The sequence below is a fragment of the Budorcas taxicolor genome, chromosome 24 (assembly GCF_023091745.1).
Source record: "Budorcas taxicolor isolate Tak-1 chromosome 24, Takin1.1, whole genome shotgun sequence".
In the NCBI taxonomy this organism is placed as follows: domain Eukaryota; kingdom Metazoa; phylum Chordata; class Mammalia; order Artiodactyla; family Bovidae; genus Budorcas; species Budorcas taxicolor.
The window spans coordinates 34,458,695-34,472,928 of record NC_068933.1 but is presented as its reverse complement, the minus strand read 5'-3'; the positions used below and the strand labels follow the sequence as shown (position 1 = coordinate 34,472,928).

At 38.1% G+C, this 14,234-nt stretch overlaps 1 protein-coding gene across 1 annotated transcript; it reads right to left on the bottom strand.

The window, feature by feature from the left end:
• Positions 1–12,691, bottom strand: IDO1 (indoleamine 2,3-dioxygenase 1). The gene is made up of 10 exons (XM_052661517.1): positions 12,593–12,691; positions 7,983–8,078; positions 7,749–7,868; positions 7,167–7,285; positions 6,431–6,445; positions 3,774–3,873; positions 3,209–3,326; positions 1,931–1,982; positions 1,330–1,478; positions 1–365 (listed from the first exon to the last, which is right to left on the bottom strand). The coding sequence occupies exons 1-10, from the start codon at positions 12,689–12,691 to the stop codon at positions 1–3; spliced, it is 1,233 nt and encodes a 410-aa protein (XP_052517477.1).
• Between the last annotated feature and the right edge of the window lie 1,543 nt (positions 12,692–14,234).

Genomic DNA, 14,234 nt, shown 5'->3' with positions numbered 1-14,234 from the left:
TTAATCTTCCTTCAACAGGCAGTTCACAGTTTTACCTCTTACAGTCTTCAGAAAGTCCATGATATTGGTGCCTCCAGTTCCTTTACTTTTTGACTCTGAAGCTTCTTCCGAACTTCTTTCCACCTTGGATTGCTGGCTTGCAGGAATCATGATGTATTTAGCTACTATTTGCAAATGGTAGTTTCTCAAGGAAACCATAGCTTCCACGCACTCATTGTAAATTTCCTGCAGGGTAGCATTGCCTTTTGAAAGAACAAACTCACGGACCGAGGGCTTTGCCTTTAATGAGAGGAGAAAGCTCTGGTGAGCTGGTGGCATGTATGTTCTCATCTCCTGGAGAAATTCAGCAGCAAAGTCTGAAGGGACTGAAGACAAAGATGAGTTAGTAAGGAGTCTGAAGCAGTCTCCAGTCCAGGGAGGGAGGGCCAAGTGGGGCCAGAGTGGGTGGCTATGAATTTATAACCATCAAGTCAGCATCCTACTAATCTTGCTACTAGTAATGGTAATTACTGCAAAATACACTTAATTTTAAAAACCGTATGAGCTAAACTCATTCTTTTTTTTTTTTTTTTTGCTTCCTTTCTCATGTTCCTACTGGATTTGATCCTTCTAAGGACAGGGTAGATGTACTATACTTGATAGACTGTGATGCTGAGTCCAGGAGAATTAAAGGGATCATTTTAAAATAAGAGAATGAGCTCAGAAAAAAACTAACAAACAAATAAACTTACTGTCATGCAACCCAAAGCTTTCCCCTTTGACTGTTCAATAGAAGTTTAGGAAAGAAAGAAAAGCAGAAAGAAGTTCCTCCTGGAGCTTCTTCCTCTGCTCCCTTAATCCCCTAGAAGGAATATAATGAAGGTAGTTCATCTTTAAACTTTGGTGCACGTGTTGGCCCTGGGCTCCCTGTGGGGTAGGTCAGGGAACTAGAACAGTGCCAAGCCTCTCCACTCTCCAGCTTCCGCTTGTGGTCTTATCTCATTCGCAAACTTTCTTTCTCTTTCTAAATCTGACCTTACATGTTCAGGTGATATTGGCTTCACCACTCAATCAGACCTCATAGACATGTTCAAATATCAAGATCAAGATGGTGTTGAACTTGGTCTGAGTTCTGGCCTCCCTGCTTTTTAGTTGGTTAACATGGAGTCTGTTTATGAGCCTCTTTCAGTTTCTACTTCTTCATGGTGTAATAAGATGATTGCAGTAAAGTCTCTACTGATTCTTCTAAAAGTATCTGATAAGCTCAGATAAGATGCTGATGGGAAGGCACTTTTTAGATACTATCCTATTAGCCTAAGTGATTCTGGTCATTTGTCATTTGCCACTCACTTCCACCAACAGTGTGCTGAATGCCCAGGAGAACATCAAAGCACTGAAAGATGCTGCTTTGGGCTGCACTGCCTCCAGCAAACTTCTTTGGGGTGTCCCAGACGCCTTCATACAGCAGACCCTCTGACAGCAAGGGGTTGCCTTTCCACCTAAATCAGGAAGGGAAGAATAATCAGTATTTTATCAATTGCCAAATTTTTGTATGTCAAATCTTGCAACAGAGGATGAGTGGAACGTGAAATGAGCTAGGCTTCATTGTACTTCTCCCATACTCCTCCTTCTACTCATGTTCAAGCAAGAGAATAATAATTAATATGGTTCTGAGCAAATTCAGCATAAGGTTTCTATAAGTCAAATCTTACCTTTCACTACCAAAGGTTATTTCACTCTCTTTAAAATGACTAGCTTTCTTGTCCATACTCCAGTGTGTGCCTGCCCAAGTAGTAACTAAGAGAATAGCCTATTGTTTCTTGCAACATGTATTTTAGGATATAAATTGTTTCTTAAACTGGATTGATAGTGGGTTCCATCAGTGGAAATTTGTTGTCTTCTTTTTGTTAATTGTCTAAGTGGAAACAGAACCAAGCATAAGGCTACATACCCAGACAAGTATATTCGAAGAACATTGAAAAATAGGTTTGGGTCCACATATTCTAAAAAAAAAAATAAAACAAAAAAGATGAGATACACCTAATTAAGTAGAATCAGATATATTGGGAAAAATGAAGGTGTTATAAACAACTGATCCTGGATTTCAGTATAGGACACAAGAAAGGTACTATGTCAGTCTGTGCAGAAAAATTCCCTGAGGTCAAGCTTTCACTCACCTGTCCTCTATCACCTGTGTACACTGAATGGGGTCTACTATGGGAGCAGCACACATCTTGTGACAAAGAGCCTGGGCCCATTCACCACTCATCCTCAGGAGACCAACTAAACTGCCAACATTTACTTAAGGATGCTTCATATGTTTACTGGGCTTCCCTTGTGGCTCAGCGGCAAAGAATCCGCCTGCCAGTGAAGGAGATGCAGGTTGGGTCCCTGGGTCCAGAAGATTCCCTGGAGAAGGGAATGGCAACCCACCCTGGTATTCTTGCCTGGAGAATCCCATGGACAGAGAAGCCTGGTGGGCTATAGTCTATGGGATTGTAAAAGAGTTGGACATAATTTAGAGACTAAACAACAGCAACATGTTTTTACTGGGGCATAACTCATAAATTACTTACATAAAGAAACCCCAAATCTAAACACAAAAAATAAAAATAAAACAGAACCTCCTGGAGCCCTAGGGACCACACCTCTGGGTGTCCCTCTCCAAAGCCTGCTAATGTCTTTGGTTTGAAGGCCAACCTTCTTGCCAAAGCCCAGTGATACACACTCACATATTTGTTAGGCGCATCTAGTAGGGGACATTTTCTTTTGCAAATCCTTGTTTATGTACTCTTTTTGTTATCGCTTTTAGCTGTTAATTTTATGATAACTTTCGAACCCCATGGCTGTTTTAGATGGCTTTCTAGTTAATGTATGTAAAAGCAGAATTCGTAGAGAGTTCTTATCAAGCAGAAGCTAAGTTTTTCAGAACTTACATATCCTGCACCTTTGGCAAGTTGTTCCAGGATTTTTAGTGGAATTCTGGCTTCCCTGTTTACTACTTATATCATCTTGCGTCATTTATCTTCTCTCTCAAAATTTAGATTCTCTGAATATAATAAAACCCACCACATGGAAAGTACATAAAATAATTCAGTGAGATAAAAGAAAACGCAAGCACATCCACTATGTGAGAGTTGATTTTGCTTCCATTTCTCTGCAAGACTACATCTAGATAACCAGAAACATCTGAGCATGGTCTAGCATTTGCACGGCACACAATACTTGCCATGAATTTGAGAAAACGCTTTCTGGGCTTCGCGCAGGCTGGAAGATATGTCAAGCAGTGCCTTCTGCAAAGTATCTGTGTCTTCACGTTGTACTGCATCAAATATATTGGGGATCACCTTAAAAAAAAAAGAAGACACACACTTCAGATTTCATAAATAAATGTTGGCATAGAATAAATTAATTAAACTTGTGTTTGTCTTTATTAATGTATCACTTAGAGATAAGTTTATATAGTTTTATGTATTTCTATCTCTAAGGCAAAAAATCATTAGCTTTTTGTCACTGTGAGACAAAATTCCAATGGCAAGTTGCGTTGAAAATATTTCTCTCTTATTAGGGCTTCAAATTTGATTCTAATTATATGGCTCTTACATTTTATATTTTAGAAGAGACAAAAAAAAAATAAAGTATTTATTTGTACCAGGGGATACTTTATCTCCAATTCAATCATAAAATCCTCTATTCAGTCAGGATCAAGTTACTTTATGCATAATAGTGATCTGCTGTTAAGTAATTGTTCTGCTTAAGTGAATCAAAATGCCCATTTTTCTGGACTGACATACTTTGATTGCAGAGGCAGCTGCTATTTCCACCAACAGAGAAACCAGAAAGAAGCCTTTGCCGCAGTCCCCACCAGGAAATGAGAACAGAATGTCCATGTTCCTAAGAAAATTAATCCAGGATGTCAAGAATTTAGTAAAAATAAAAGAAAGAAAAGCTAAAAAGAAGAAGAAAAATTTAGTAACAATATTGATCTATTTGTTGGATTCTTATTCATTTTCAAGACTTTTATTTACCCTCCATTTTCAAAATAATCTTGTGAGATAAGTATGGCAGGTTTACTATATCCATTATGTAGTTATGAATATTAATGTTAGGTCTGTTGTCTAAGGTCATAAAATTAACAGTACTTTAAGCTGGAACTTGAAATTCCATTCTAGAACTTGAAACTAGAAACTTCAAGAGCATTTCTTTTTCTATTATCTCATCAATTTTTCACAAATTTATAAACTCAAGGTTTATAGAGATATTTGTGAGATATTGTTTACAAAAGTAGATTTTTGAATTAAATAAACATAGTATCCATATTTTTATCTGTGAGCCTGACTCAATTTCTCAGTGATATATCCTGCCTTACAAAGGAATTGATTGGGAAATTCAAATAATTATTACACATTATTTTCTTTTGCACTGGAGTTTTGTGTTGATGCAAATATGTACACCTGTACATATGTACATCAGTACACCTCTGAGTTTCATGGCAGTTAAATGTATGGTCTCAAACCATTTCCACACCTAACTTCCTGGGGCTCATTGAATAAGATATTTCATCAGTTTCAGCCTCAAATGGGGCTGGTGAAATCATTCTCCCTTTAAAAACCTTCCATAACTTCCCCTTTAAAGATACTGTTTTAACCCCTTATCAGAGCCCAACGTCCTATATAATATTTCTATAGTTTATTTCTTCATCCCCTTCCTATACTGTTATCTTCTTTATTTATGATGTATCAGTGACATGAGCCTTCCTTCAATTCTGAAAATGCACTAAGATTTTTGTCATTTCAAAGCCCTCATTCTTGCTGTTTCCTCCACTGTGAACATGCTCAACTTTTCCTTCTTCTTCCTTTACTTTTTCTGGCCACATGACACATGGGATCTTAGTTCCCCAACCAGGGATAGGGAACATGCCGCGCACTGGAAGTCAGAATCTTAACCACTAGACCACCAGGGAAGTCCCAGGTTTTCCTTCTTCTAACCTATGCCTAGTCACTCTTCAAATCCAGCTTAAATTCCTTGCTATAGGATTCTTTCCTTGTGCCTTTTGTTTGACTTGAACTTATAGTCCTTTAATTCCTTAATTCTTCTCTTGATCATATAACAATTTACATAATTTTCATGCATCTTCTTTCCTCCAAATTAACCCAGTTTCATGAGGGTAAGCTTATTCCTGTATTTACTTTAGCTTCCTTAGCTCTTAGCCTCTGTTAAGTACCTAGGCCAGAAATAGTAAAAATTGGGTGAAAAAGAATAGTTTTATTACCTCTGGCCACTGAGGTCATGGGGTCATGGATACACAGATGTATGTGCATTTTGTATGTATGTATGTTCTTAGCAACCCCATTGACTGCGGCCCACCAGGCTCCTCCGTCCGTGGGATTTTCCAGGCAAGAGTGCTGGAGTGGGGTGCCATTGCCTTCTCCATATTTATCTACAGATTGTCTTAAACTTACAATGGTGTTATATATCAATAAATCCATCTTCAGTTGAAGATAAGTTGAAAATTCATTCAATATACCTAACCTACCAAATATCAGATATTAGCCTATCAAATATTAGCCTTGTGGTTCTGCTAAGTTGTGTCTGACTCAAGTTGTGTCTGTCTCACTCACTGTGACCTTGGGGTCACAGTCATTGTGATCCCAAGGACTGTAGCCCGCCAGGCTCCTCTGTCCATGGGATTTTCCAGACAAGAATACTGGAGTGGATTGCCATTTCCTCCTTCAGAGGATCTTCTTGACCCAGGACTCGAACCCACTTCTCCTGTGTCCCCTGCATTGGCAGGCAGATTGGATTCTTTACCACTGGCCCACCTGGGTGCCCCAGAGTTTAGCCTAGCCTATGGTAAATGTGCTTAGAACATTTGCATTAGCCTAGAGTTGGGCAAAATCACCTAATACAAAATCTATTTTATAGTAAAGTGTGGAATATCTCTTGTGATTTATTGAATACTGAAAGTGAAAAACAGAATGGTTGTCTGGGTGTGTGATGGTTGTAAGTATATCAGTTGTTTACCCTCTTGACAGTGAGGCTGCCTGGGAGCTACACTGCCCTGCCCAGGATCACAGGAGAGTATGTACTGCACATCTACTTAGGGAAAGATCAAAATTCAAAATTCAAACTGAGTTTCTAGTGAACACATATCACTTTTGCATCATCCTAAGGTCCCAGGGACAGGAGAGCCTGGTGGGCTGCCGTCTACGGGGTCTCACAGAGTCGGACATGACTGAAGCGACTTAGCAGCAGTAGCAGCAGCAAGGTCAAAAAATCGTAAGTTGAACCATCCTTAAGTCAGGTATCATCTGCATATGCAAATAAGATTTTTGTATTTTTTGCCTAAAATCAATTGGCCTTTTAAAAGAATGCACTTTGAGGGTAGTGATACATCTTTGTTTACTTTGAGTAATAGTAATTCTTCGAATAAAAAAGATGAAGTACTTACTCATAAGTCATGGGCCTTAGGAGAGCAGCCATGAAGCCGTGGATCAATTGGAAGATGGAAAGGAAACCAATGTAAAGATTAAATGGTTTTGAGTTATTTCATTTAATACTACTGATCTAGCAAAGGTAAAAAAAAAAACCATAAATTGTAAAGGTGTGTTTTTTTCAATATTTGTCAACCAGGTGTCACAAACATTTAATTTAGGACTTTATTAGTGAAAGAAACAATTAAACATGCAAGGAACACACGTGGATTGTCAAAACCAATCGGAAACCTTGTTACTAATAAGAAATTTTCAAGATCAAATCATTTCATTTTGCGATACTCCCGCATCTAGAACACGCCTCTGCGGATACACACCCAAAGCCTCTGACCCTTCATTGTAGCAGATTCATTAGTCAATGCTTAAGAAGGGCGGAGATTCTAAGCAGACCCTTTTGAAAGCCCAGACATTGCCACTTATACCGCCAAAGATGTGTTGATTCGACTCAATAGTTAAAATTGAAATTTGTAGAATCTCAAAAGAAGCCAGTCAAACTGATCAAACAGAACACTTAAGATATGTACATTTCATTGTATGTTGACAACACACCTCTCTCTCTCACATGCATGTATATTTTACATCTTAACAACAGAGAAGAAAGACATGCTGCCAAAGATTAAACAAATGACCAATTCCCTTTTGATTAAAATACGTGAACACCTTTAATTCCTGTTATAATCACTATTTACTTACCCATTGGGATCTTTTTTCTTCCAGTTTGCCAAGACACAATCTGCATAAAGCAGAATAGGAGGCAGTCCCAGCTTCTCAGACAGCTGGCAGTAAGGAACAGCGATATTGCTTGGCAAGACCTAATGAAAACACGACTTTTAGTATTAACCTCTGAAATGTCTCACCTTTGCTTCTGCTTTCTCGGTGTCAAAAGATTAACTGTTCTACATAAGGGCCCTGTGAAATCAAACCAATGTCATTGCCTCTTCCTCATTTCGTAACTTAAGCCTGGTACTTATTAAACCCTTATGTTTGAGATTTGTGATGATGTGGACATAATCTGGGCATAGAGAGAACAAAGCCTAACTAGAGGGCCAGAGGAAATCAAGGATGTATTCTTGACTTTCTAATGGCCTGGGAATCATTTGTAACCATTCGCTCAAGCATCCATCCATTCCCCAAATATTTGTTAGGCAACTCCTCTGCACAAGATTCTCAAGCTTCACAAATGCTGTGACAATACTTAGAGTTCATTTACATTAAATGTCAACTGGATATCAGTCTGCTGTGTTAGCATAAATGAATATATGAAAATCTCCAGACCTTGCGGATGTCTCCATCGCCTCGACCCCACACATACGCCATGGTGATGTATCCCAGAACCAAGTGTGCCAGGCGCTGTGCCTTGTGGCCTCGGAGGCCATCAGTGCTGAGCGTTGCTAACTGAGAATAAATAGAGAAATGGACTCAACTCAAAATGTGTGATGCGATTGCCACAAAACCAAGTTAATGCTTTTAAGAAGCTGAAATAGCAAATGTGTAATATTTTTTCCAAACCTTCTCAACTTCCACACGTAGTTGGTTGTTCTTGATCAGTTCAGGCAGATTTCTAGCAATAGAGATCCAGGCATCATAAGGATGAGGGAGCTCCTCCTTAAAAAGAAGAAACAGGGCTTTGATTCACCAGTGGAAGGTCTTATCCAATAGTGGTGCCTCCACCACTGGACCTCCACTGATGGTCCATGTTGCCTCTGTATCAATGCCGTGCAATGCTGACACACACTTAACCTGTCTAGGGCCAGCAGGCCAGGCATTGTCACCTGCACACAAAGAGCTCAGGACCTTCTCTGTGCTCCTCTTCTTCCTCTCATCTGTCTCCTTTGCAAAGATCCCTTGAAACATTTCGTTGACATCTTCCTGACTATTCCATTCTATTAGGTATGCCTTCGATGAGGAATCCTATGAATTATACCCTTTCACATTAAGTGATTTGTTATTGTTGTTGTTGTGTAGTCAGTTGTGTCCAACTCTTTAAGACCCCATGGACTTAGCCTGCCAAGTTTCCCTGTCCGCGGGATTTCCCAGGCAAGAATACTGCAGTGGGTTGCCATTGCCTTCTCCAGGGGATCTTCCCAACCCAGGGATTGAACCCAAGTCTTCTGCATTGGCAGGCAGATTCCTTATTGCTGAGCTACCAGGGAAACCCTAAGTAATTTATTGCTGTCTGCTATATTTTTACCTCCTCAGCTAGATGTTAATTTTTTTTTTGAATAGAAGGAAAATGAGATTTATTAAATGTCAGTAATGAGGCAGTTTTGCTTCAATTTTTTGTTTAATTATTTCTTGTTTAATTATTATAATGGCCCCCAAAGTTATCTCCATGTCATAAATAAGACAAGCAAGGCTCAGGCAGATTTATGGCTAGTTTTGTGCACATAGTTCATTGTAATGCAAACATAAGGATTTCCAACTTCTAAAAGATGTTTTCTCTTTTTACATCTCACTATCTGGAGGCAAGGATCATATCATATTTTTAATTCTGTATTTCTTAGCACAGTACTAGACATGCAAGAGATGCTGTATATTTGTTGTATATATGTGCATATATATGTATATATATGTGTGTGTGTATATGTATATATAATTATATGGTACAACAGGCAAATTTTTGGTCAAGTATGTAAAAATGAAATCCAAATAAAAGAGTGTTCTAAATAAGACTGCTCAGTGTTATGTGGCAGCCTGGATGGGAGGGGAGTTTGGAGGAAAATGGATAAATGAGTATGTATGGCTAAATCCCTTTGCTGTCTGCCCGAAACTAAAGGAAATCAGTTCTGAATATTCATTGGAAGGACTGACGCTGAAGCTGAAACTCCAATTCTTTGGCCATCTGATGCTGAAGAATGACCCCGATGTTGGGGTCATTGAACGCAGGAGAAGTGGACAACAGGGGATGAGATGGTTAGATGGTATCATGGACATGATGGACATGAGTTTGAGCAAGCTCTGGGAGTTGGTGTTGGACAGGGAAACCTGGCGTGCTGCCATTCATGGGAATCAGACACGACTGAGCGACTGAACTGATCGACTGAAACTATGATAACAATGTTAATTGGCTATACTCCAATACAAAATAAAAAAAAATTTAAAAAAAGACCCCAATACCCAGAATCTAGTAACTTAAGTCTCATGTCACTAAATGGAGACAATACTTAATTACAGTTTCTGCCTCTCCCAGAGTGGAATCCTAAACCAGTCACTCCGGAATCCCCCGGCCAGCAGTAGTGAACCGATCTGCTCATAGAGACCTGCTTTTCTCTAAAGAAATGTGACCTCGATACAACCAATCCACTCTGTGGGGATGACTTCCTTGTTTCTGCTCTCTTCTGCCTATAAAAGTCTTTCATTTTTGTACAGCTCCTCAGAGTACTTTCCTTCCTGCTGGTTGGGATGATGCCCATTTCATGAATCACTGAAGGAAGCCAATGACGTTTCAAATTTTACTCAGTTGGCTTTCGTTTTTAATAAGTGCCTCCCTAGGTGTTGTTTCTAATCATGTCTCAAGGGAAAACATAAAAACCAAAGAATTAGGCCACAGCCTGAAATGAGATTCAGAGTCCTGAAAACTCCCCAAGCCTTCTTCATTAAGCTGCTTCCAGATGTGCTCTTGGGGGCACCAATACTGAATTAAGGGGAGAGGGCATAAATTGAGTTTACCTGAAACCAAGGTGAGTGAGGCTTTAAGCTTCAAAACCAAGTTAATATTATAAGGAAGCTATAAAGTATGAAGACAAATGTAATAAAAACTTCAAACCTGTTCAGGGGCTGCAGAGAATTGGCTAGAATTAGGGAAAATTTTTAGGAATGAAAGATCTAGGCAGTATATTCACTAGATAATCACCTTTCTTGTGTTTGCTCTGAATTTTTTCTCCCTAACCACAAAACTACTGTGCTTTGATGGTTTTAGTAATACATACATATTTTCTCTATTCTGTGTTTCACCTGTGGTTTGTATAGCACATCTGAAATTCTTCTTGGGGCTACTTTCCCCAAATAACAGAAGTACTTTATTATGTGTCCAGATTAGTGTCTTATTGGACAGAATTTTCAACAAATGTAAAATTCAATCAATAATATCCTTCTGGTTCAAAGGATGCCTGAATGATATATTATAAATTAATAAAGGGTAACATAGAGGGTCATTCAACTCCTGATAGATGAGAGAATGCATTTTGCATCTACGTGAAATCAGAAGACAAATTATTTGGCTTTACAGTTGGAAGGTGATAGATTATAAGAGATGAAATGGGTATTTTTGAACCTCTAATTTCCAGGAAAGATCTTCAGTGAGGAAATAAAAGTAACCTCTAATTTTGTTTTCATCCTGTTTCAGGATACAAAATCTAATTTCATAGGCATCTCAAGTAGCAGCATTGTTTTTTAAATAGCTCAGGAAGTGTTTTATTTTGATTTAGTTTTGGGGTTTAGCCCTTGGACTCTGTTTTAGAGGTCTACATAATTACTTGTGGCTTCCTTGGTGGCTCAGATGATAAAGAATCTGCCTGCAATGTAGGAGACCCAGGTTCAATCCCTGAGTAGGGAAGATTCCCTGGAGAAGGGAATGGCAACCCACTCCAGTTTTCTTGCCTGTAGAATTCCATGGACAGAGGAGCCTGGTGGGCTACATTCCATGGGGTAGAAAAGAGTCAGACACAACTGAACAAATTTCACTTACTCATTCACATAATTATTGTGATTATTTTCTTTTATAAGAGAACTAACTTTGTAGGGAAATAAAAAATAAATTTGATATGAGAATTTTCAGTTTCTGAAAAAGTTTTTTTTTTTTTATACCATTGATAAATATTTCCTCAAAACATCCAGTCTTGGCACTTGTGCACTTTAGTGAAGAGAGAGTAAGTCTGAATATTATTGATTTGAAAATATAAAGTAAGCCAGTTGCTTTTAGCAATAAAATTAAAACATCTGCTTCATTTTCTTCAATTAACTTAATCATGTGAAAATTAGATTGTGACAAAGAATTTGCTTTAGATTTGCCTGTATCAACCAAGGTATTTACTAGATGTGATCTCTAAATATAGTTAGATTCTGACTAAAATATGTATTTGTCACACTTAAAGGTTATCTCTAGAGTCTGGATTCTGTTCTAGTTACAAGTAAACAGGTACATCCTGGTATACAGCATTGTCACAACATGTTACTGGCTTCCAGAAATCCTCTCCTGGAATCTCATGAACTTCATTAAAACCAAGAGTAGGAAAACAAACAATAACCAAAAACCAAAATAATGTCTTGTGTTCTTTCCTTCTCTTGAGTTAGGCAGTGTAGCATAATAGATAATGGTTTTCAGACAATGGATTCTGGAACCAGACTGATTAGACTCACTTCCTATCCCTGTTATTACTAGCTGTGTAAGTTTGGCTAATTACTTAAAATCTGCATGGCTTACTTTCTCATCAGGAAAATGAGATTAATAGCATACATACCTTTCAGGATGGTTGTAAAGATGGAGTAAGTTAACATTTGTAAATTGCTAAAAATGAGATAAAAGTGTGTGATGATTAAAATATTAAAGATAAGAGGCTTTTCACAGCATTCTTGGGAAGATAACTTAGGAAACTGTAGTCTTAAGACACACATTTATTCTAATGCCTTGCCCTTTGTAGCAAAACCTCTGGAAAAAGCATGCAGGTCTAGCAGGTCTAACTCTCTCTAAGCCTGAAACTTAGGCTTAGTAAATGCCAAACAATATTAATACAACACAAAGTTGCTTGATGCCCCACCTCAAAAACATCAAAGCAGGAACACATGCTTTGCTGAGAAAGTGGGTTCCTTTGACTCATGGGTCATTTATTACTTTTTAAAATTGTTTTTCAAAATACCCCCTGAAATGTGATTGTCTTAAACTAAAATACCTCTATAGTTACCTTCTCTCATCACTCTCTGTACCTGTGTAAGGTGAGTAAGAAGTGCCTCTAAGGCTAAGTTTCTAGGAAGAAAATTTTAAGAAAGTTAACGGAGATCCCTTTATTCAAACTCTGCCTCCAAAGAAATTACTGAGTCACATTTATTCAGTAGAAGTTGACTTATCCAGGTAAGTCAAGATAAGAAAATAATTTTGCCCATATTCCAGTGTCCTCTCTTACCAGTGGAAGTGGCAGAGCAAAGCCCACATCTTCATCTATATGGTATTCCTTAAAGATGGTCCATGACTTTTCCATAGGAGATGACTTGTCAGCTGCCATTCTTGCAGTCTGCTCCGTTCCTCCTCAGGCTAGAGTAGTTTCAGAACATCTATTTATTACAGAGCTTGCCATAGCCAACAACCACAACTCACCACATAGGCAGTAGGAAATGACTTCCACTTTTGGAATAGTTTCATTTTCTACTTTCTTTATTTGTAGTTTGATGAAAAATAAAACTACAAAAGCACAATTGTTCATCACATGAAGAAACTGAAAGTGTATAGTCCATATCAAACATTTCTGGGAACATCATTTGCTTACTGCCTAAGGGGAGTTGGAAAGGGCCTGACTGAAATAACAAAAAAAAAAAAAAAAAAAAAAACCATGAAAATAGGTGGCCAGAAAGAACATTTTTATTTTATGAGAACTAGTGAAACTTTGAATTGGAACAATGAATTTAACCGAGCCTAATGGCCTAAACCATCTTTTAGTTATTGTATTCATTGGCTTTCTTTTAAACCTCCAGGTTTCTTTGAACATATTAGTGTCTTGTTTCAGCAGCCACGGAAAAAAATTTTGGGTACCCAGAGTTAGTGCCTCTGAAATAGAAAAAAAAAAAAAAAAAAGCAAGCATATGAAGAATTTAGAAGCATAGCATCTCTTAACCCCTCTAGTCGCATTTTTCTTACCCAGATTCCATAACTGTTCTCAATACTGTTCTATTAAAAAAATTTTTAATTGGAGGATAGTTGCTTTACAATGTTGTGTTGGTTTCTGCCATATAATGTGGATCAGCTATATGTATACATATATCCCCTCCATCTCAAGCCTCCTTTGCAACCCCCCCCCCCCCCCATCTCATCCCTCTAGAGCATCACAGAACACTGGCTTGAGCTCCCTGTGTGATACATCTGCTTCCCTCTAGCTATCTATTTTACCCTAGTAGTGTGTATGTTAATGTTTCAGTGCTACTGTCTCAATTTTTTTCACACTCTCCCTCCCCAACTGTGGAAGATTTTCTTGCATCTCTACTGTATATGATCTCTAAGGGACTAGTAAGGCAATAGGCCACATTTGGAGACTCTAGAATATGCTTAAAGTTGAAATAAATTATAAAAATCTATCTTGAAAACAGTTCTTTCAAAATGCAAATTAAGGTTGCATTTGGTAGAGGTTTTCAGAGTGTCTGGAGGTCTGTGGTCACTTACGTATGAGATTGTTTGATCTTATACACAAAGCTGAAGCAAGAGAAGAAGCCATCCTGTTCATTATGATGGTCAAAAGGAGAAAAGAGAAGTGTGTTCAGACAATTAACAGACAATGCTATATTGTCATTCAGGTTTCAGTACTTACAATAGATTTTAACAATACATTGCATTGCAATGACCCCATTCTAGAATGGTTCTCACAGTATTCTTCCTAATCATGTGATGGCTTTTAATAAACACTATTATTCCTAAGTACATAACGGCTTTTGATAAAGATGTTTGTTTTGCGAGAGTAGGTTTCCTTTATTGTAAAGGTAAAGGAAATTGAAACTAAAATTACACAGCCAGAAGAACACAAATGGCTATTCTTCTCTAAAATTTATCCTCCTACACTG